Source organism: Schistocerca piceifrons, chromosome 1, assembly GCF_021461385.2.
Source record: "Schistocerca piceifrons isolate TAMUIC-IGC-003096 chromosome 1, iqSchPice1.1, whole genome shotgun sequence".
Taxonomy (NCBI): Eukaryota; Metazoa; Arthropoda; class Insecta; order Orthoptera; family Acrididae; genus Schistocerca; species Schistocerca piceifrons.
The window spans coordinates 545,178,731-545,201,343 of record NC_060138.1 but is presented as its reverse complement, the minus strand read 5'-3'; the positions used below and the strand labels follow the sequence as shown (position 1 = coordinate 545,201,343).

Genomic DNA, 22,613 nt, shown 5'->3' with positions numbered 1-22,613 from the left:
TTGCTTCGTAGTGAGCCACTCCCACACAGAGCTCCGATTGCGGCCCGTTCCTGTGCACAACTGCAGAGGTCGAACAGTTGACCTGGGCGGTGTAACAGGGTGGTGTACACCGGCCGGTATTGTTCTTCAGTCTGTAAGTAGACAAATACAATACACACAAAGGACTCCGTTAAGTACATATCGATGGTTGCAGTAGGAATCCCTGTTATTACTTTCGGCCCTTGAGATAGCAATGAAAGTAAGAATATGCACGTCAATTACATCGCGATTACGAGCAACGTGTGGGCCACACTTTCATCGCGGGAAGTGCAATAGCGGCGCGTTTCGTTCATTTAATGCCCCAACTTCGCGTTTCAATGTCTCGGGGTGTAAATGACGTATTGCAATACAGCCAATACCATTATTACAGCGATTTCTATTTTATTGACTGCGTATGGAATAATATGGGCTGACCATTTAAATAAAAACACATAAGTTTGTGTTGAAACCAATATTCACACATGGCTTAGACTGTCTCATAGTATTTACTTTCGCGAGCCTCTGCCGTACATTCACCGTGAAAGCCGTTTGTCAATAACTGTTATGGTTCCAGAGATATTAGCGATGAAAAGTTTACGTGGAACACTCTGTGTGGGAAAACAAATTAAAACCAGTTCATCCATCCGCAACCCTGGAAACCCCACAAGTGATAAAGGATGGCAGGTGGCCTGAGTCCAAGGTGTCGGCGCGTCATATTTCGTTCCCAATCGAGCGGGCGCCTGCCACGTGGGGAACACAGCAGCTTTTATTGGTGTGGAAAAACGCTGTTAAGAACATTAGCAAGACACGCGCGATAGCGGGAACAGCGCCCAACCGCCGCATGTGAAGTCTGCAAGTACTACCAAATATCAAGACACGAGTGATGAGAATCTCCATATAGATATGCTAAGGTCCAGCGCTTCATCTAGAGAAATGCCCGAGACTTTGTGGCACAGAAATAGTCCATCACTGTGTAAAGAAAGGTCTCTGGGCAGTAACATGTGGTGGCACGTGTAGAAAACGCGACCATTTGTTGCCCCAATAACCAGACACCCGTAAAGGCCACACAGCTGAATTGGTGATGCCAGCATCGCCTGGATTTCTGTCTCACCATCGAACGCCATGCACTCTGCCTCACTTTCCGTATCTGCCTCCCATCCGCACTTGGATCCTCTGTGACCTCAGCCCCTTCTCACATTTTCTCCTTTTCCTTGAACACATCCGTACCCTGTACATTGTCTGCAGACTCGATCTCCCCACCCCCTGGCGTCACCTCTCCCCTCTAGCCCCAGCCCACTGCTGCGCCTTTACCATTGTGTTCCACCCAGTTTTCATCTCGACGCCCTCCACCTCTTTTAACAATGTACCTTCCAGCGCCTACCCCTCCCAGATGTTGAGCTTTGCGCTGAGATCTATCCCTCCTACCAAGTCTAACCTCACTTTCCCCCTTCCCCTCCTCAGGGCTCCCTCTCGTGGCTTTTTCCCTTCCCCTGAGCGGTTTTCCCTCTCTCCTATGCCCCTCCCTTGCCCCTGCACCCCCTCCACATCTCTGCGCTCTCTCCCGAACTTGCCTTCCCTCTCCCACCCCGCCCGTCTCCTGCTCCTCTGTGCGCTCCCCAATCCCCTTTCTTTTCATCCCTCCCCCTCCAACCCCCCCCCCCTCAGCCTCTGCTCCTTCCTCTCCCCTCTTTTTCCTCCTCTCAGTCCTCCCCTCCCTCGGCAGGTCCCTCCTAGCAGCTTTTTATTCTTTGTCGTGTGTGCTCAGTCTCGTGCAGTGCTTTTAAAGTGTTGTAGTTCTGGTGTTTTCTAACACTGGCCACCTTTTAATTTGTGCGCGTGACTTCAGTGTATTTTACGTGCTCTGCAAATCGCCAAATGTGTTTTTTATCTTTATGTGGATTTTAAAGTCCCACAATGAACGTCTCTGTGTAAGTGTATTTTTTAACCCTCACTGTCCCCCTTATTGTGTTTTTATGTCCACCTTTTTATCGTGTTTTATATGTATCGTTTTCATCTTTTTACTAACTGTATCATTCGGCTGAAGAGCGGCCCGCCCCTGCCCTTATGGAGCGGAGGAATGAAATCACAATAAAGGGGAAAAAATCGAGGTTTTTAGTGTAAATTGTAACAGGATAATGCACCGGTCCGTAGGCGACGAAGGACGCGGGTGCGATCGCGGGGCTGAACGTGCTGCGCATCATCAACGAGCCGACGGCGGCAGCGCTGGCGTACGGCCTGGACAAGGGGCTGAGGGGCGAGCGCAACGTGCTCATCTTCGACCTGGGTGGCGGCACGTTCGACGTTTCGGTGCTGACGATCGACGAGGGCTCGCTGTTCGAGGTGCGCTCGACGGCGGGCGACACGCACCTCGGCGGCGAGGACTTCGACAACCGGCTGGTGGGGTACCTGGCCGAGGAGTTCCGCCGCAAGTTCAAGCGCGACGTGAACGAGAACCCGCGCGCGCTGCGCCGCCTGCGCACCGCCGCCGAGCGCGCCAAGCGCGAGCTGTCCGCCACCACCGAGTCCACCATACAGGTCTGCCACAGTGCCACGTGCCTGCGTCTCCGTTTGTGGCCATCCTTCCTAATGACGCTACATGTTTTGCCGTCAGGTACATCGGCCAGAATGTGAAGCCACTTTCTCCACCGCCTCCTCTTTCCTTCCTCACGCAGGATGGTGCCGTGCTGATGCTACAAACTTTGAGTGGTGATGGAGGAGGGTAAATAAATCAATTTGAGGCAAGGGACCCTGGTCTGGAAATGGATGAGTCGAAAGTTATAAGCGAAAATCGTTCTGCTGCTTCAGACACTAGAATACGTGTTCCGGTACTGCAGTTTCTAAGACTGTAGGTTAGGCAACTTTCGGAGGTGACAGTATGGACGAAAACAAGAAAAAGCTGTCTGTTAGACATTGGCACTAAAATGTACATCTTAAAAGCTGTGGGCACTTGTTCCTCTTCTCTACAGTGAAACGCGTCTCTTCTACTAAACAAATGCCCATAGCTCCTAACGTATGCATTTTAGAACCCATGTTTATTGGACAGTAATTTCTTGTTTTGGTCCATACTACCACCTCCAAAAATATGGAAGTCAAAGAGCCTGCTGTAGAAGAGATTTGTTTCGTAATATCGAAGATCAACAAGTAGTCAAACCCCTTAAGGTATGCATTTTAGGTCCCAGGTTTACTAGACCTGTTTTTGTTTTGGTCCGTACTACAACCTCAGGAAGTTGTTCAATCTACCATCTTACTAATAACATAACTGGAACAAGTACTTCACTGTCAGAGTTATCAAAACCATTTTCGCCTACAACTTTCGACCCGGTCGTTTCCGAACTAGGATCCCGTCCCTCAAATTGAGACATTCTCTTGTCTGTCATCCCTAAAAGTTGTATGTATCATCTCGGAATCATGCTCTATACTTGTAACAAGCGGGTCTTATAGACTGACCCTTTTTAATTTTTCTCATTCTTATACGATCTGAAAGTCACTGCTCGGAGTTCAGTTTCCTAAAGATGATGATGATGATGATGTCTGGTTTGTGGGGCACTCAACTGCGCGGTCATTAGCGCCCGTATAAAGTCCCAATTTTTACATGGTCCAGTCTAGCCACTGTCACAAATGATGATGATGATGAAATGATGAGGACAACACAAACACCCAGTCCCCTGGCAGAGAAAATCCTCTACCCGGCCGGGAATCGAACTCGGGACCCCGTGAGCCAGAGGCAGCAACGCTAGCCACTAGACCACGACCTGCGGACAGTTTCAGTACGACGCAATTCTCCGAAAAAAGACTCGAAAAAATTGCCCTTGACGATTGACTATAATGGTGAGTGCATTCTTCGACTTTTTACAGTATAAATTATTATTCTCGTTAAGCTAAAGCGATACACTAAATATTAATGTAAACTAATTATTATCATTATTATATTAAAGCATTTTACAAATTTTGTCATAATTATTATTAAATACTTCCTGGAAAAGAGAAAAAGAAACTGTAACTAACTCCCTCACCCTCGAGCTTTCAACCCTGGATGCGTGCCTGAAGCTACCAAACAGCCATCTAATCAAAACGAAGCTAAAAACACAGATGAAACCCAGTAAACACGCGACAATGCTGAGGATGCTAAAATAGCCGCCGTTAAATATCTTCTGAACGAATACCACTTTCAGTGCCTCAGATTCACGTTGCATTTGACACGGACAGACGGAACGTCACCAGTGTTCAGTAAAGAATATGAAACAACTGTCTGCCAACCTGATGCTTTTCATCTACCAGGCAGAATCGGTCAAGAGGTCAAAACTAATAAGGAAGTAATAAATTACGTGGAAAGCAAATGGTCAGATTTTTTACATATGTGTACTGAAGATTCCCAAACTCATTGGGACTTGGTTGCGAATATTATTGCCCTAGGCTGCAGACAGCTAAACATTTTTTTTATTATCTCCATTAAGCAGCATTTACATTGCAGAAGTAACAGCTATTAAAGAAGCAGTTAACTTTGGAACTGAAAACCGAAACAAAACAATAATTCTGACTGACTCTAGAAGTGCTTTGGAGCAATTAGAACATCGAAAGTGGAAAGTTGTTTCTACGATGTGATGGATTTAGTAATGAAAGCCAACAATAAAAATAAATCCGCATATTAGTAAACGGGTAAAGGGGCACTCGGGTATTCGGCATAACGAAGTAGCAAAGAAGGAGCTTCCACTTTAACACTTTCATCATGTTTCAAAAAAAAAAAAAAAAAAAAAAAAAACAGGCGTACGATCAATGGAAACAGGAGTGAGAAGTATCTCGGCAGAAAAATGGCTTTTCGTTCGCTTCAGTGCAGTCAGTGCAGTATACCAACAAATCCGTGATACGGTCAGAAAAATCTCCCAAGGATATGTGTGTTATTAATCATTAGAATAAAGTTGAGACATGCATGTTTCCCTCCACACCTCTACAGGATTTGAGTGGTAGACTCTCCCACATGTAGTGAATATCCAGGAGACGACGCAGATCCTGATCGTATCATTTTGAGACATTTCAAATACGCTCCACATCAAAATAAACTGCGGAAAAAACTCGCAGAAATGAAGAATCCTTTGTCAACAAATATTAAAACATTCACGAGTGATAACAACCGCAAAATCAATGGTTTGATAGTACATCAACTACAAGACACGGAGACAAAACTCTGACACAGAAAATACTGAATTTGTATTTTGTATATCCATAAAATAGACGTGTACTAAAAATGTAGTTGCACTCACTAACTGAAGCAATTATAATGGCTTCACAGTTTGCCACCGAAAGCAAATAAGATTAATTTAAAAATTGTCTTCTGCCTGTGATGTAAGCAACGGTGCCTCTGTTGATTAGTTCAGGAACTGCCAAATACAATGCTTTTCAAACAACTGCAGAGTTGTCTGACGTGGCGAGTAGGTCCCAGATGACGGTACACGAGGAAACGTGTTGGACTTCCTGTGGCAACAGGGCGGGCGATAAAAAAGTAACCAAATGCGATTTGCCGGATGTTATGCGGCACTGAACCCAAAGCGAAAAATCAGTATATTGGACGATGTCCAACACTGGAGTTTGGGAGACTGGAGACTAATTTATATACAGTCATCGAGATTTACGTTTTCCATGGTTTCCTTAAATTGCGACGGTCACTCCAAAATAAATGCACAACGGTTTGTTAAACATCCAATTTATTCTCCATACCTCTGATATTTTTGCAGTATGTTGATATAACCTGAGAGAGAAAAGGTCATTTTTCCACGTAATATGCGTCCCTTTGAAACGCCTTGCGACGCTAAAGTACTAAGGCCTGTGTCTGCGTGGTAGGAGTCAGGACCAGCACGTCTGAGCCACTGTCTAGCATCCTTCACAAAGGAGTTATCGTCTTCAAATATCATTCTGCGTAGATATTCCATCAGTTTACAAACGAGGAGGTAATTACACGGTGCCAGATCCTGGCTGAGCGGTGGGTGTTTCAATTCTGTACACCCAAGCTTCATGACCTCCCTAGTGGTTTTCTCACTGCCATGCGGCCGGGCGTTATCATGCAACAGCACAACGTCGTGGTTTTGTCGATTTTGTCGAACGCGACATGTTGAAGCATTAAGGTTTTAAAGGGTTGCACATACGCGTCATAACTGATAATGGTTCCGTGTGCCACAAACTCCACAAGCAACAGTCCTTCTCTATGACTTTTCCTACTGAAGGCGCAATGTTGAACTTCTTCTTCAGCGAGTTTCCATGATAGCATTCCACCACTGGCTTTTCGTTCCCCCTTCAAAACTCCCGCAGTGCCAGATTCGCTACGAAGGCAAAAGTCAGCAAATGTCTTAGGGGGCACCGCGCCAGTGTGTAAAAATATAAAGTTATGTATGATTGGTATTCTACCTACCGACCAACAGAAAGATGGTGAAGTCTAAATCTGCAGCGTGTAGTAACAATTTTAGCTCATTTATAAAAGTGAGCGCTGGGCACACACACATTATGCGTCGTAAGCTGACAACACCGCAACACCTACGGAGGAATCCCCTAGTGTTGTCCGAGGTAGTCGCAATAACCCGATCAATTACAGTAGGGGTCCATTGATTACCAATAAGAAAGTAATTCAAGTATTACGTATTTATTGTTCTAAGTTTACTATTAGGCTCATTCATTTCTTCTGCAATGTATTTACTTTTCTTACAGTACTTTTGCTAAGAATCACCTAGAGTAAAGGTTGCTTCCTTGTTGGTGGACAATTGTTGTACAGTATGTTGTAGTTTCTTGATTCATGTTTTTTGTCAGTCGCTGTGGACTGACAGGTTACAATATTACTGTTCAACAAGATAAGAACGTATTAAGAGAGTCATATATAATTTCATCTAGTGATTGTTAAATTTTCCACAGGGAAATGAAAAGCGCTGAGGAATAAGGTAAACTTATTTTGTTTATGTGTGCCACCAAGGGTCTATGTACAACGCATATAACTATGTTGGTATAAATTGTCGGTATTTCATCTGATAATAAAATGTTATCGTTACAATTAATTTACTTCCGAATACAATAAAGAGTTATTTGCCATTGAGACACTAGGCGTGGCATTGATTTTTTGAGACCACCCATAAAATAGCATAGGATTCGGTGCCGAGTTTCAAACAGAGCATCCATCCACGCTGGTGGATCCTTGTTTGTGAAAATACGAAGAAAAAAAATTCTTCGGTGGCACTAAACCTTTAAAAATAACATGAATTGACTCAGTATCTTCGTAGATAATGGCTAAGGTTCTAGCTATGTAAACCAGAGGCGCGATTTCAATCCTTATAGCACGTTAATTTCTTTTAAATGGCTATCAAAATGATTGTGGTCTTTTTTATTCTTTTAACCTGATTTTAAATAAAATTCGATTCTTAAATTTAATATCTGATCCACGAATATTTCATTTCAATTACTGCATTAACTTTTTTACTTTGCACAAATTTAATGAAGTGAATTTGTAATTAAAAATTTGATTGCAGTAAGGTAGTGTTCATAAAGACTCAATGTTTTAAATGTTTTTATGACGATAGCCATCCAAGAAATTGTACATATCGTTTTGAGACAAAAGTAAAGTGCTGTTTTATTTTATATCCTATACTTTAAGGTCCAAAGCAAATCAATGGCCTTTTCTTAGCATTTGCTAAGTGCCGTTCTTAGCATTTGCTAAGTACCGCGCATTAGCTGACCTCTCACCACATTCTTGCACAGAACGCATCTCCAGAAGTCTCGTAACGTCACAGAATATCACTGAACAGTGTTTGCGTGTTTCTTTGCGAGATCCATCAACTTCCTCGGAACCCACCTGGTGCAGACCTATTCAACCTCAACTGCTTCAGTATTCTGCACACACTCCCTTCTCCTACGGTCATTCGTGTTGATTGTTCGCTCACTGCTTTTTGTTCGTCATCAGAATCAGATTTAGAATACAGTGAACGTTTTCAGAAATCTGTGTAGTGCTTCGTCAGGCACTGCACATGTGGGCGCGAGTATTGGCGCATCCACTTTCACCAGATAATCCGCTTGTCCAACAGTTAACTGTAGTGCGATCAACAGCGTTTGCTCTTGTGAATGTTTCTCACAGTCTCGTCCTCAGAACACAGGAACTCTATAACAGCATGATGCCTCAGACAAACATTAAGTACAGCAGTCATCTTGACGGAGTTCTACGACAGTGCGCCTTGCAGAAACAAATTGATTTATGAGAGGTGTTCAGTGAGTAATGGGACACTTTTTTTCTTCACCAATTTCGGTTAAAGAATACGGAATTGTTTGTGAGATATCGTGAAATATTCCTGCTTTTGCCCCTACAGTTTAATGAAGCTCTGATGGTGGCGGCGGTATACATAGACTTCAAAATGGCGTCTTTAACAGAGGTATGTTCCAAGCTGTGGCGTCTGCGTCTCCTTGGAGTTCACACGACTCGGTAGTGATAGTTGTCCCAGCCGGTACGACGTGGAACGGCGTCCGTCGGTCACGACAACGCCACCCTGTAACTAGTAGAAAAACACAAACTCCTTGCGTGGTTTTCTTTTGTTGTGAGTCCGCGACGGACTTTTCAGCTTGCTCGAACTGGCTAGCTTTAGTTCTTCTTTTTATTACGCCCGTTTAGATACTGGATGTTGAATATTAATAATATAAAGTCTTGAATCTTCAATGCATCGACCAGGTCGTGGCCACATTATGGAATTGCGAGGATGTTAAGCTGATAAATTGTTATTCTGTCGTCAAGACGTCGCTACGTCGCGTGTTCAATAACTTCACGATGCAGTTCCAGAGATTACATTTACAGGGTTATTACAAATGATTGAAGCGATTTCACAGCCCTACAATAACTTTATTATTTGAGATAATTTCACAATGCTTTGCACACACATACAAAAACTCAAAAAGTTTTTTTAGGCATTCAAAAATGTTCGATATGTGCCCCTTTAGTGATTCGTCAGACATCAAGTCGATAATCAAGTTCCTCCCACACTCGGCGCAGCATGTCCCCATCAATGAGTTCGAAAGCATCGTTGATGCGAGCTCGCAGTTCTGGCACGTTTCTTGGTAGAGGAGGTTTAAACACTGAATCTTTCACATAACCCCACAGAAAGAAATCGCATGGGGTTAAGTCGGGAGAGCGTGGAGGCCATGACATGAATTGCTGATCATGACCTCCACCACGACCGATCCATCGGTTTTCCAATCTCCTGTTTAAGAAATGCCGAACATCATGATGGAAGTGCGGTGGAGCACTATCCTGTTGAAAGATGAAGTCGGCGCTGTCGGTCTCCAGTTGTGGCATGAGCCAATTTTCCAGCATGTCCAGATACACGTGTCCTGTAACGTTTTTTTCACAGAAGAAAAAGGGGCCGTAAACTTTAAACCGTGAGATTGCACAAAACACGTTAACTTTCGGTGAATTGCGAATTTGCTGCACAAATGCGTGAGGATTCTCTACCGCTCAGATTCGCACATTGTGTCTGTTCACTTCACCATTAAGAAAAAATGTTGCTTCATCACTGAAAACAAGTTTCGCACTGAACGCATCCTCTTCCATGAGCTGTTGCAACCGCGCCGAAAAATTCAAAGCGTTTGACTTTGTCATCGGGTGTCAGGGCTTGTAGCAATTGTAAATGGTAAGGCTTCTGCTGTAGCCTTTTCCGTAAGATTTTCCAAACCGTCGGCTGTGGTACGTTTAGCTCCCTGCTTGCTTTATTCGTCGACTTCCGCGGGCTACGCGTGAAACTTGCCCGCACGCGTTCAACCGTTTCTTCGCTCACTGCAGGCCGACCCGTTGATATCCCCTTACAGAGGCATCCAGAAGCTTTAAACTGCGCATACCATCACCGAATGGAGTTAGCAGTTGGTGGATCTTTGTTGAACTTCGTCCTGAAGTGTCGTTGCACTGTTATGACTGACTGATGTGAGTGCATTTCAAGCACGACATACGCTTTCTCGGCTCCTGTCGCCATTTTGTCTCACTGCGCTCTCGAGCGCTCTGGCGGCAGAAACCTGAAGTGCGGCTTCAGCCGAACAAAACTTTATGAGTTTTTCTACGTATCTGTAGTGTGTCGTGACCATATGTCAATGAATGGAGCTACAGTGAATTTATGAAATCGCTTCAATCATTTGTAATAGCCCTGTACTTAAGCACAGTTCAGAATGCGTCGTAATCTTGGGACAAATCGATGACTGTTCACTGTTAAATCATCATGAATTCATTCAGTTCATAATATTGTAATAGTCAATTTTCACTAATACCCATGATCATGTCTATTCAATTATGTAGCCGACACGAAGAATTAAAGTTTGAATCCAATTTTATTGTTCCTTTTAATTAATTGTCCCTATGCTGAGCACGCACACCGATTTCTCACTCAGGGAATTGCTTCCGTTTGCATCAGTAATCCTGTTGTTGACGACAACTTCTGACAACTCGGCGCAGTTGTACATTCTTCGTGTTTGCGTTTGTCTATTATCTACTCGAGACTAATAATTGTTTTTCTGTTGGCGATCTTTCTTTTTCAATGTCCTTGAATGTTTGTGCTGATTCAGCATCGTGAAGGCTAAGTCCCGTCACAAATCTGACATGATTTAATTTTGTTGCGAATCTCCCTATCTCATTATCTTGCTAACGGTAAAGATGACTTTGTTTTTCTGAATAATAATTCAATCTATATCGCAAAACTTTCAAATTTCCGATTAGCTTAAAACAATCTAGTTGCGCTTACATGCATGCTACTATCGCAATAGTACTAGAGCGCGACTAGATAGCTACTAAAGCTAACATTTCCATTTCCGAGTTACACTGTAGTCACATCGAATTTCCTTTTGGATGCGGCTACGACTCTCTTCTATGGTAAATGTTATCTTTGAGCAATTTACCATCTGGGCTTTAACCTTCGTTATTAGTTATTTTGCAATTCTTTCTTTGATGTCTTTGTTGCGTATCTTATCAAATTCTTTCATACAGTCTCTATTTCATGATAAATATTATTATTCATCTGACATTCCTGTTAATCAAATTATCACAAGTGTAAAATTTGTCATTGTAGCTGCCGTCACTATCAGGATGACTAATTTTCCTACTTCTTTTACCACAAGGGGTTGTTTATTAGGGTTTCTGTAATTTGGGTGTTACAAAGCAGAGAGCTGTCATTGAGTTTCTTTGGCGGAAAACCAGAGCATCACAGATATTAATAGGCTATGGAGACTTAGCAGTGAACAAAAGCACGGTGAGCCGTTGGGCAAAGCGTCTGTCAACATCGAAACAAGGTCGAGCAAACCTGCCTGATCTCCCACGTGTCAGTCTGCCACACTCCGTTGTGACTTCTGCAATGTTGGAACGTGCGGACACTCTCATTCTGGGTGGTCGACGGATCACACTCAAACTCCTCTCTGCTCAACCGGATGTCTCTGTTGATAGTTTTGACACTCTCATCCACCAGTTGGGGTACGCAAAGGAGTATGCCCATTGTGTTCCTTGCCACCTAGCGGCTGGCCATAAAGAGCAATGAAGGACCATCTGTGAAGAATTGTTTGTGTAATTCACGGGGAGCAATATGCAACCGATGTGAAGCTTATTGATACTGGAAGGCGTTGGCCCTGACGTCGACCATGAGGGAATACAGGCCCTCCTAATAATGTGGGGTAAGGCAGTCGCATAGAATGGAGATTATGTTAAAAATAGGGTTTTGTAGCAAAATAGAGTGAGGAACAATATGGTGTATTGGAATACTGAATAAAAGAAACCGGCTTTCAGAAAAAATGTTGGGTAATTTATTGAACGCCCCTCGAAAATTTGAATACAAGTGGGAATAATGTTTTTCTAATCTCTGTGAATGGCAAAGATGCGCATTTCTTTTGGAGTGACCCTCGCAGTTCATCCTGGGATCTCATACACGACGAGCACTGCACAAGCCGTTGAAATCTTTGTCACTGGGTCATAGGCAGTATAGATACATCTGCCGACAGGTGGACGCGCTGATGGACGGCATCGATTTCTACACGAAGATCTCGCGCGCTCGCTTCGAGGAGCTGTGTATGGACCTGTTCCGGTCGACGCTGCCACTGGTCGAGAAGGCGCTGGCGGACGCGCACCTCAGCAAGGCAGCGGTGCACGACGTCGTGCTGGTCGGCGGGTCGACGCGCATCCCGCGCGTGCAGTCCATGCTGCGCGACATGTTCAACGGCAAGCAGCTCTATGCCTCCATCAACCCGGACGAGGCCGTCGCCTACGGCGCGGCCGTCCAGGTCCTCTCAGCCGCTTCTTCTCACTACGAACTTGCTCTGTAGGCGTACGCTATCATCTCTGGGCGGTGGTTGATGGGAGTAGCGGAATGGATACACGAGGGCTGTTCAGAAAGTATCCGACTTTTATTTATGAAATCAGTCTTTATTCAGGTACAATTGTTGGACACTAGCCACATTCGAGGTAGTCCCCTTGAGCTTATACACAACTCTCCCAACGCCACTGATGGAAGTATGCTGGAAAGTCCCTGTTGGTATGGTGCGTAGCTGCTTCAACGAATTCTGCATAGTGCCTTCCCTGTTCCGTAATCTGGTCCCTTTCAGAGTATTTTACAGTTTACGGAAAAGCCGGAAGTCACTTGAAGCTACGTCACAGGAACAGGGAGGCTGACAAACCACAGCCGTGTTGTGTTTGGCAAAAAAACTCTGAATTAATTCAGAATAATGAGCGGGTGCATTATCGTCGTGAAGTTACCAACTGCCTGCTGCCCACAAGCCACCGCTGCCTCCCTACGAAGCCGACCTTGCACTGCCAGCCATCCACAGAGAAGCAGACCTCCGACATTAGCCTCACTGGTCTCTGGTGCCAGGACTTAGGTATTCACCGGACTGCTACTGTGTTAGTGCTATTGCACAGCCGCCCAAAATAGTGATCCTTTTCAAAAATGGCTCAAATGGCTCTGAGCACTATGGGACTTAACATCTGAGGTCATGAGTCCCCTAGAACTTAGAACTACTTAAACCTAACCAACCTAAGGACATCACATACATCCATGCCCGAGGCAGGATTCGAACCTGCTACCGTAGCAGCAGCGCGTTTCCGAACTGAAACGCCTAGAACCGCTCGGCCACAGTGGTCGGCGTCAGATTTGAACGGCATATTATTGACGCATGGGGAACGTGTTGAAATAAAAAAAAATTAACGAAAATTTTACCAATAGATGGCGCTGTAGGCGTCTTAACGTAAATGAGGTCGGCTACAATTGGCGCATGAATCGCAATACGACTGCTCTGATTTGAGTTGCACATTACATCATCCGCACTGTTGAATTTTCATGACTGCACGAGTTCAGCAGTCAACAGTTGTGGCACAGTTAGTTAAGTAAAGCTATCCATCACGGCAAGGTCGTACCACATCGGATGGGAAAAATCGGTTTTTAATTGTTCTGAGACAAAAACCGCATAAAAAGCAAAATGACGTCAGTTTTTAATCGTCCTGCGGCCAAAACACGCATAAAAACCAGAATGACTGGTTTATAATTGTCATAAGACAGATGCAATACATATTCAACATGCTGTCCACCGTTACCTGCCACAAGCTGAAATCGAGAAACAGCATGTTCCACGACAGATCTGTGTGTCTAGGGGGTCACGTTAAGAATGCATTGCACAGAGCGTGCCTTCAGTTCAGCTATGTTCGCAACTGGAACACCGAACACGACATTTTTCAGATAACCGCACAGACAGAAGTCATACGGATTAAGATCAGGTGATCTAGACGGCCAGGGAATCTGGAAGGCTAGGAAAATGACGGCTGATAATTCTAGTATTCCCGAAATGCCTCTGCAGCAGCCGTCTCACTGGTTGCGCAGTGTGCGGAGGAGCGCCTTTCGTGCTGTTGAAACGTTGGAATGACGTTGGTGCGCAAAATACTCTTATACAGTTACCAGTGATGGTACAAGCAACAAGACACGCGGGTCTCATATGCTCGAAAAAATATGGGCCTGCGATAAACGATGCCTACAGAATGAAGTAGCACTACTTGATGCACATGCGGATTTTCCGTTGCCAATATTCTGCAATTGTGCGTATTGACATCTGTCCACAGAATGTTCCATGGCTATTCATTGTCCACTTCCGTGCGAGCAAGAAAATCCAGTGGGAATGTTTGTTTTGCTGGCAGGTCAGTAGGAAACAACTCCTGAACATGAATAATTTTGTAATAGCAGCAATGAAGAATACTGTTGTTGTTGTGGTCTTCAGTCCTGAGACTGGTTTGATGCAGCTCTCCATGCTACTCTGTCCTGCGTAAGCTTCTTCATCTCCCAGTACCTACTGCAACCTACATCCTTCTGAATCTGTTTAGTGTATTCATCTCTTGATCTCCCTCTACGATTTTTACCCTCTGTGCTGCCCACCAATACTAAATTGGTGATCCCTTGATGCCTCACAATATGTCCTACCAACCGATCCCTTCTTCTAGTCAAGTTGTGCCACAAATTTCTCTTCTCCCCAGTTCTATTCAGTACCTCCCCATTGGTTATGTAATCTACCCATCCAATCTTCAGCATTCTTCTGTAGCACCACATTTCGAAAGCTTCTATTCTCTTCTTGTCTAAACTATTTATCGTCCACGTTTCACTTCCATACGTGGCTACACTTCATACAAATACTTTCAGAAACGACTTCCTGACACTTAAATCTATACTCGATGTTAACAAATTTCTCTTCTTCAGAAACGCTTTCCTTGCCATTGCCAGTCTACATTTTATATCCTCTCTACTTCGACCATCATCAGTTATTTTGCTCCCCAAATAGCAAAACTCCTTTACTACTTTAAGCGTCTCATTTCCTAATCTAATTCCCTCAGCATCACCCGATTTAATTCGACTACATTCCATTACGCTCGTTTTGCTTTTGTTGATGTTCATCTCATATCCTCCTTTCAAGACACTGTCCATTCCGTTCAGCTGCTCTTCCAGGGCTACAGTCGCAGGTTCGAATCCTGCCTCGGGCATGGATGTGTGTGATGTCCTTAGGTTAGTTAGGTTTAAGTAGTTCTAAGTTCTAGGGGACTGATGACCACAGAAGTTAAGTCCCATAGTGCTCAGAGCCATTTGAACCATTTTGCTCTTCCAGGCCCTTTGCTGTCTCTGACAGAATTACAATGTCATCGGCGAACCTCAAAGTGTTTATTTCTTCTCCGTGAATTTTAATACCTACTCCGAATTTTTCTTTTGTTTCCTTTACTGCTTGCTCAATATGCAGATTGAATAACATCGGCGATAGGCTACAACCCTGTCTCACTCCCTTCCCAACCACTGCTTCCCTTTCATGCCCCTCGACTCTTATAACTGTCATCTGGTTTCTGTACAAATTGTAAATAGCATTTCGCTCCCTGTATTTTGCCCCTGCCAATATTAGACAGGATTTTATGCAGTGTGCTTGCGGGCATGTCCAACGTTCGGGCAATTCCCCGTGCACTGCATGTTTGCAAATCACCGCTTACCCCTTCTGCAGTGCTGTGACCACATCTTCGACACATTTCGTATTAAGTGTTTTCCTCCCTTTGCCACAGTGCACTGCGAAAGAACCTGTCTTTTAGAACTTTTTAATCATTTTCTCCAGATCCTTAGCAGATATCGGACCAATACCTTTCTCACACACTTGACTCTCCGGAACTTCTGCAAGGCTACCGGCGCACAGTCATCGTTATCGTAAAAGAGGTTTACCAGTAGCGCGCGATCCTTCAGGGAGACAAGTCACAATGGGCATCTCGCACCAAATCTGAGCATCAACCGCGGGCCGAGCGTCTGTAGGTGTGTATATTCGGACGCTTACAGCTCCATCTACTGGTAAAATTTTCGTTAATTTTTTTGTTCCATGGCGTTTCGCCCGGCGTCAATAATACGCTGACGCTGATCAAATTTGACGTCATTCTGGGCACAGCTTCTCTTTCGGCAGCGTTTTGAAACTGGGACTTCAATTATAGACTCCCTGTAGATCGGCGCTAGGAGCGGCTCCTAGGAGCGATGTGGCTGCCGCCGGTCAGTGACATGAGCGCCTCTGCTCGCAGCAGCGGCATCCATAGGTACCCCTGACAACACGCTTTTGTTGTCGTTGTCGTCCGGAACTACACCGAAGAGCCAAAGAAACTGGTACGCCTGCCTGGTATCGTGTAGGGCTCCCGCGAGCACGCAGAAGTGCCGCAATGCGACGTGGCATGGACTCGACTAATGTTTGAAATAGTGCTGGAGGGAACCGACACCATGAATCGTGCAGCACTGTCCATGAATCCGTAAGAGTGCGAGGAATAGAGATCTCTTCTGAACACCCCTCCAGATATGCTCATTAATATTCATGCCTGGGGAGTTTGGTGGCCAGCGGAGATGTTTAATTTCGGAAGAGTCTTCCTGAAGCCACTCTGTAGCAATTTTGGACGTGTGGGGCGTCGCATTGTCGTGTTAGAATTGCCCAAGTCCCTCGGAATGCGCAATAGACATGAATGGATGCAGGTAATTTGACAGAATGCTTACATACGTATCACCTGTCAAAGTCGTATATAGACGTATCAGAGGTCCCATATCACTCCAACTGCACACGTCCCACATCATTACAGAGTCTCCACCAGCTCGAACAGTCTCCTGCTGACATGCAGGCTCTGTAGAGTCATGAGGTAGTCTCCATACTCAAACACGTCCATCCGCTCGATACAATTTGAAACGAGAGTCGTCCGACCAAGCACCATGTTTCCAGTCGTCAACAGTACAATTTCGGTGTTGACGGGCCAGGCGAGGCGTAGAACCTTGTGTCGTGCAGTCATGTACAAGAATGGGTTTTCGGCTCTGAAAGCCCATATCGGTGATGTTTCGTTGAATGGTTCGCACGCTCACACTTGTTGATCGTCCAGCATTGAAATTTGCAGCAATTTGCGGAAGGGTTGCGCTTCTGTCACGCTGAACGATTCTCTTCAGTCGTCGCTGAGCCCGTTCTTGCAGGATCTTTTTCCGGCCGATTCCTGATATTCAGGGTACACTCATGAAATGATTGTACGGGAAAATACCAACTTCATCGCTACCTCAGAGATGCCGTGTCCCATCGCTGGTGCGCCGATTATAACACCACGTTCAAACTCACTTAAATGTTGATAACCTGCCATTGTAGCAGCAGTACCGATCTAACAACTGCGCCAGACTCTTGTTGTCTTATTTAGACGTTGCCGACCGCAGCGCCGTGTTCTGACTGTTTACATATCTCTGTATTTGAATACGCATGCCTATACCAGTTTCTTTGGCGCTTTAGTTCTCACTGCTGTGGCCCCTACGAGCCCGCTTTTCATCTATCCACGGCGCTGTCCTGTCATGTTGATGGTCTATGTTTCCCGAAATATCAGAGTTCCCGTGTGTGAGTACAAAATTCTGATTAATTACTCTTGGTGCTTGGTAAGCAGAGCTCTTATATCAGATCGCAGATCCAGTAGTCTATTGAAGGTGGTATTGGATAAAAGCGGTGGGATTGACGAATTTTAACTGAAGCCAGTAAGTTAAATTTGGTTTCGTGTAAACTGAAGGTGTGATGTTATGGTGTCATCTTTTTACGTACCGGCATTGCCTTTGAGCTGTTATCTTGTTTTGTTTGTGGTGGAGATTACAGGCCGTAGTTGCCAGCAGCCAACTAGAGGCATGAGTGAACTGTTAGCGGTGTACATCTTCCATCCAGAGATCGTATTGCGGAATGTTTCTGAAAGTAGTTAGATGGTACAGAGCATTTATTGGTAACATAGAAAAAGTGATAATTATAATCCTGCCTCGCGGGCCAAACAGAGACTGGCGACCCTTATTTCTTACTTGAGTACTCAACAGTGGTGAGATTTAATCCATATCCGTCAATAAGTATTTCCGAGTAAATGTTACGAGCAGTACATGTGTAGTTTGTCTCACGTGCTGCACATCAGAAACTATGAGTGCATTCTGGCCGAGTCCACGAGTGTGACATCATGGAAACGACAAGGACGAAATCGACAGGATATTTCAGAGTTAAACCTCATACTGAGAATTATAAACAGTCACTAATCTCCTGCACCATTCGAGAATGTAACAGGAAAGAGAGAAATTATACTGATACCAGAAGTATCCATGGACACACACTGTAATGCGGCTTGAGGATTATACACTGATGACCATTAATGCCGCAACACCAAATTTTACTTATTGTGCAAATACAGTGTGTCTCAAACCGTTTGTCGAATTAAAAAAGGTGATAGTGGGACCACAACCGATTATATTGAGATGGGGAACCAGTGGTCGGAAATGCATAGTTATTGTGTTGTGGACATACACACTATACATCGCATATCAACAGCGTAGCTCATAGTAAGTGTTGAAAGCGACGACCGCCCTTCCCAATACATGTATTGCAAAGGCGCATGCAGTTCTTGGAGGCTGTGCCCGTTGTTGTCCACAGAGGGATGTGGTTTCAGCACGACTGTGCACCAGCCCACTTCGATGCCAGTGCTCTCGAGCACCAGAAAAACACGTACGCTCACTGTCGGATTGGAAGGGAAATTTTTGGAAATTTATGGTAAGGTCTTATGGGACCAAACTGCTGAGGTCATCGATTCCTAAGCCTACACACTACTTAATCTAAATTAAACTAACTTACGCTATGGACAACACACACACCCTTACTCGAGGGAGTACTCGAACCTCCGACCGGGAGAGCCGCACGGACCGTGACAAGGCGCCTCTAGACCGTGCGGCTACCCCGCGCGGCGGGAAGGGAAGGTCCTGTCCCATGATCAGCACGATCGCCGGATCTCACGGCTCTGGACTTTTTCAAGACTTTGGTGTATGAAACGCCCGTTGAAATGGATGAAGACTTGATTGCTAGGGCCCAAGCTGACTGTCCGCTGGTACATCAGGCACTGGGGATCTTTGAAAGAAGGTGGCAAAACGTCATGGACTGTTGCTGTGCATTCACTGAGATTGACGGTCGCCCATTTGAACAGTTACTATGAGCTACGTTGTTGTTACGCAGTTATGCTGTGTATGTTCACAACACGATAAATATGCATTTCCAACCACTGGTTCTCTATCTCACTATAATCGGTTGTGGACCCACTACCACCCGTTTCAGTTTGAGCCAAAAACTTTGAGACTCCCTCTCTACTACATTAGGGAGAATACACGATTAAATTTTCGGGTGTGCAGGATGTGAAATTTATTACACAAAGCTGCCACCTCTTGCAGCAGCAGTGGCTCTAATACTTCTGAGTGTAGAATTAAACTGACGTTGGCTGGCAGATACTGGTACGTCGTTCCACACGGCTTTGATTCTATGCCACAGTTCATCGACGATAGTGACTAGCGAGTTGTGGTGTGACAGCCTCTCGTAAACCCAGAGAGAGATCTGCTGCCCATGATAAAAGTCGAACAGCCTCTGCATTAAGGTGAGTGAACACAGCATGGGCAAGATGTGGTCTTGCGTTATCTTGTTTGGCGATAGTGTCATGGAAACCTCGAAGATATGGCACTGTCATCAGTCTTAATACATCAGAAATGTATCAGTCCAAATTACCGCTATGTGAACCGTAGGTGATCTTGTCGAGTACTCAGTAGCATCCATACTATCACTCCAGGGTGCTGTTCCCATGTGACTGTGATGAATGCTGTACGTGGTGGACACCCATGCCAAGCTGAAAACGTTATTGTCAACTAATTTTTTTTTCTTTTCAATTTTTCATTCTAAGGCAGTGATGCTGTGTTTCACTGCTGAGAGATGTTCCTGGGTCTGGGCTGGTTTCATACTGGAGCCTGCTGGATATGGCCTATTACTCACATTCAGTTAACGTGGATAGCTTTCTCATAGTGAGTACTGATGACTAGGCCATACTTGCAAAGTCTCTTCTAACAGCCAATCAGATGGTTGTGAACGGTCACGTGAGGAGCCCAGAACCGACTTGTGAAAGTACACTGTCAGCGCCAAGACGCTCTCTTGCTAACCAGGCCTTGAGCCAACTGCAAGTACCTTCCTGCTTCTCCTTAATCGGGTGCTATAAGCCTTTAGTCTGGCTCTCGGTAATCTGCCACTATCTGCATCTTACAGCTGTATAGATTCGGGCTAGATTTAGTGGAATAAACCTGCAGCCAGTGTTTTCCATTTCTGTGTTCTTTTACTCACCCAGATGTCCACATTCTTCCTCCCTCACGCCATTATCGGCAAATCCTGTACAATACCATATAACTATGTTCGTTCTGCTGGGAGCCTTCAGACATGTCCATCATATGCTGTGGTGGGACCAGGACTTGTCTGAAAAGTGGACGTGGTGGCACTCCTGTATCCGCTGTTGTTGTTAGGCGAACAACCACTGGCCTGCCTTTCTGTGCTGCAGTGTCAAGGGAAGCTGCAATAATAGTTGCTGTCCTAACAGTCCAACGTGCTCCACACATTGTTGCATTGTCCATATGAATTCTTGTCTTCCTATTTCCTGACTCGATGTACAAGAGGTGGCAGTAGGTAGGTAATGCTGGTTCAAGCACAGTGTGTGTCACTGATTACATCATCGATGACCTCATCAATGGCATGCTCTGTGCTTGATCCGGCACTACATACCTACTGATGGCTGCAAAGCCAAGCAAACAATGTAACTGTCTTGTAGGATGCTTTTAGCCAGGGTGTTGAGCATTGTCCTTCTATGAATTCGACATTCGTATAACAGTTGCGAGATTCAGATGTGAGCAGTAATATTATGGAGTGATAAACCACAATCTTTACAGGCCATGATCCTGTCATTCCATCCCACAAAAACATAACATGATCTTTGAACAAATAAACAACATTTGAGTGCATAGTAACATCTTTAACTTTTGTCATGGGATAGCGATATTCATAAACACAGATGGCAGTAGTATTTCACGCATAAGGTATAAAAGAGCTGTGCATTGGCAGAGCTGTCATTTGTACTCAAGTGATTCACGTGAAAAGGTTTTTAACTTGATTATGGCTACATGACAGCACTTAACAGACTTTGAACGCAGACTGGTAGCTAGAGCTAGATGCATGGGACATTGCATTTCGGAAATCGTTAACGAATTCAATACTCCAAGATCCATAGTGTCAAGAGTGCGCCAAGAATAATAAATTTCAGGCATTATCTCTTACCACAGTCAACGCAGCGGCCGACAGCCTTCACTTAACGACCAAGAGCAGGCATTTGAATACATTGTCAGTGATAACAGACAAGCATCACTACGTGAAATAACAGCAGAAATCAACGTGAGACGTACGACGAACTTACTCATTAGGACAGTGAGGTGGAATCTGGCGTCAGTGGGCTATGGCACCAGACAACATACACGAGTGCCATTGCTAACAGCACGGCATCACGTGTAAGCACCTCTCCTGGCCTCGTGACCATATCGATTGGACCCTAGATGACTGGAAAACAGTGGCCTGGTCAGATGAGTCCCGATTTCAGCTGGTAAAAGTTGATGGTATGGTTCGGTTGTGGCGTAGATCCCACGAAGCCATGGACCTAGGTTGTCAACAGGGCAACTGTGCAAGCTGGTCCTGGCTCCACAATGGTGTGGCCTGTGTTTACATGGAGCGGACTGCGACCTCTGGCTCAACTGAACCGATCATTGACTGAAAATGGTTATATTAGGCTACTTGGAGATCATTTGCAACCATGTATTGACTTCATGTTCCCAAAAAACAATGAAATTTGTGTAGATGACAATGCGCCATTTCACCAGGCCACAATTATTCGTGATTGATTTGAAGGACATTCTGCATAATTTAAGCGAATGATTTAGCTACTCGGATCGCCCGACATGAGTTCTATCGAACATTTATGGGACATAACTAAGAGGTCAGGTCAATACATGTACAAAATCCTGCACCGGTAACAGTTCCGCAATTATGGCCGGCTATAAGGGCAGCATGACTCAATATTTCTGCTGGCGACTTCCAATGACTTGTTGAGTCCATGGCACGCCGAGTAGCTGCACTAAGCTTGGCAAAAGGATTCCGACATGAAATTATGAGGTATCTCATGACTTCTGTCACCTCAATGTAATATTATGTTGATTAATAACAACATAACACTACACACAAGAGGAAAACAAAAGTTAGAGACGTTATTACAGCTTTGTCAAGCATTTCCTGTCAACAAGTAGAAAAAATACAAGAAAATAGATCTGAGGCTCCAGAAAACGATGCAGCACATAACGTTCAACCAGACTTGCAAGAGGAACAACTTAAATCGAAACCAGCCACAGAAACGTTGAAATTATATGCAGAAAAGTGTTGGTTACTGAATGAGGTTAAGAGACTATATTCGCAAAGGCAGTACCAGAACATGATACTATGCGAAACATAAAATGCACACAACACACATACACAACGACAACAGCACACAGAAACAAAGTACATGTTATACTATGACTTATATACTTAATTGAACACACGGAGTGGCAAACTCACTAAAGAAACAGGGTCTCCATTCAGCATATAAAACTGTGCAAACTCACCAAACAAACTTACGCCAACCAACAATCAAAGGTGGAAATTCTAGGGATAAAAAAAATACTGACTTTAATGTCAAAGTTGTAATGCAG

General features: G+C 44.7%; 1 protein-coding gene across 1 annotated transcript in view; it reads left to right on the top strand.

The window, feature by feature from the left end:
- LOC124783917 (heat shock protein 70 B2-like) overlaps window positions 1–22,613 on the top strand; it is a 144,166-nt gene that overhangs the window by 90,181 nt on the left and 31,372 nt on the right. The window contains exons 3-4 of the mRNA XM_047254059.1: window positions 2,170–2,553; window positions 12,001–12,279. Coding sequence (XP_047110015.1) covers window positions 2,170–2,553; window positions 12,001–12,279 — 663 coding nt within the window. The remainder of the gene's footprint in view (window positions 1–2,169; window positions 2,554–12,000; window positions 12,280–22,613) is intronic.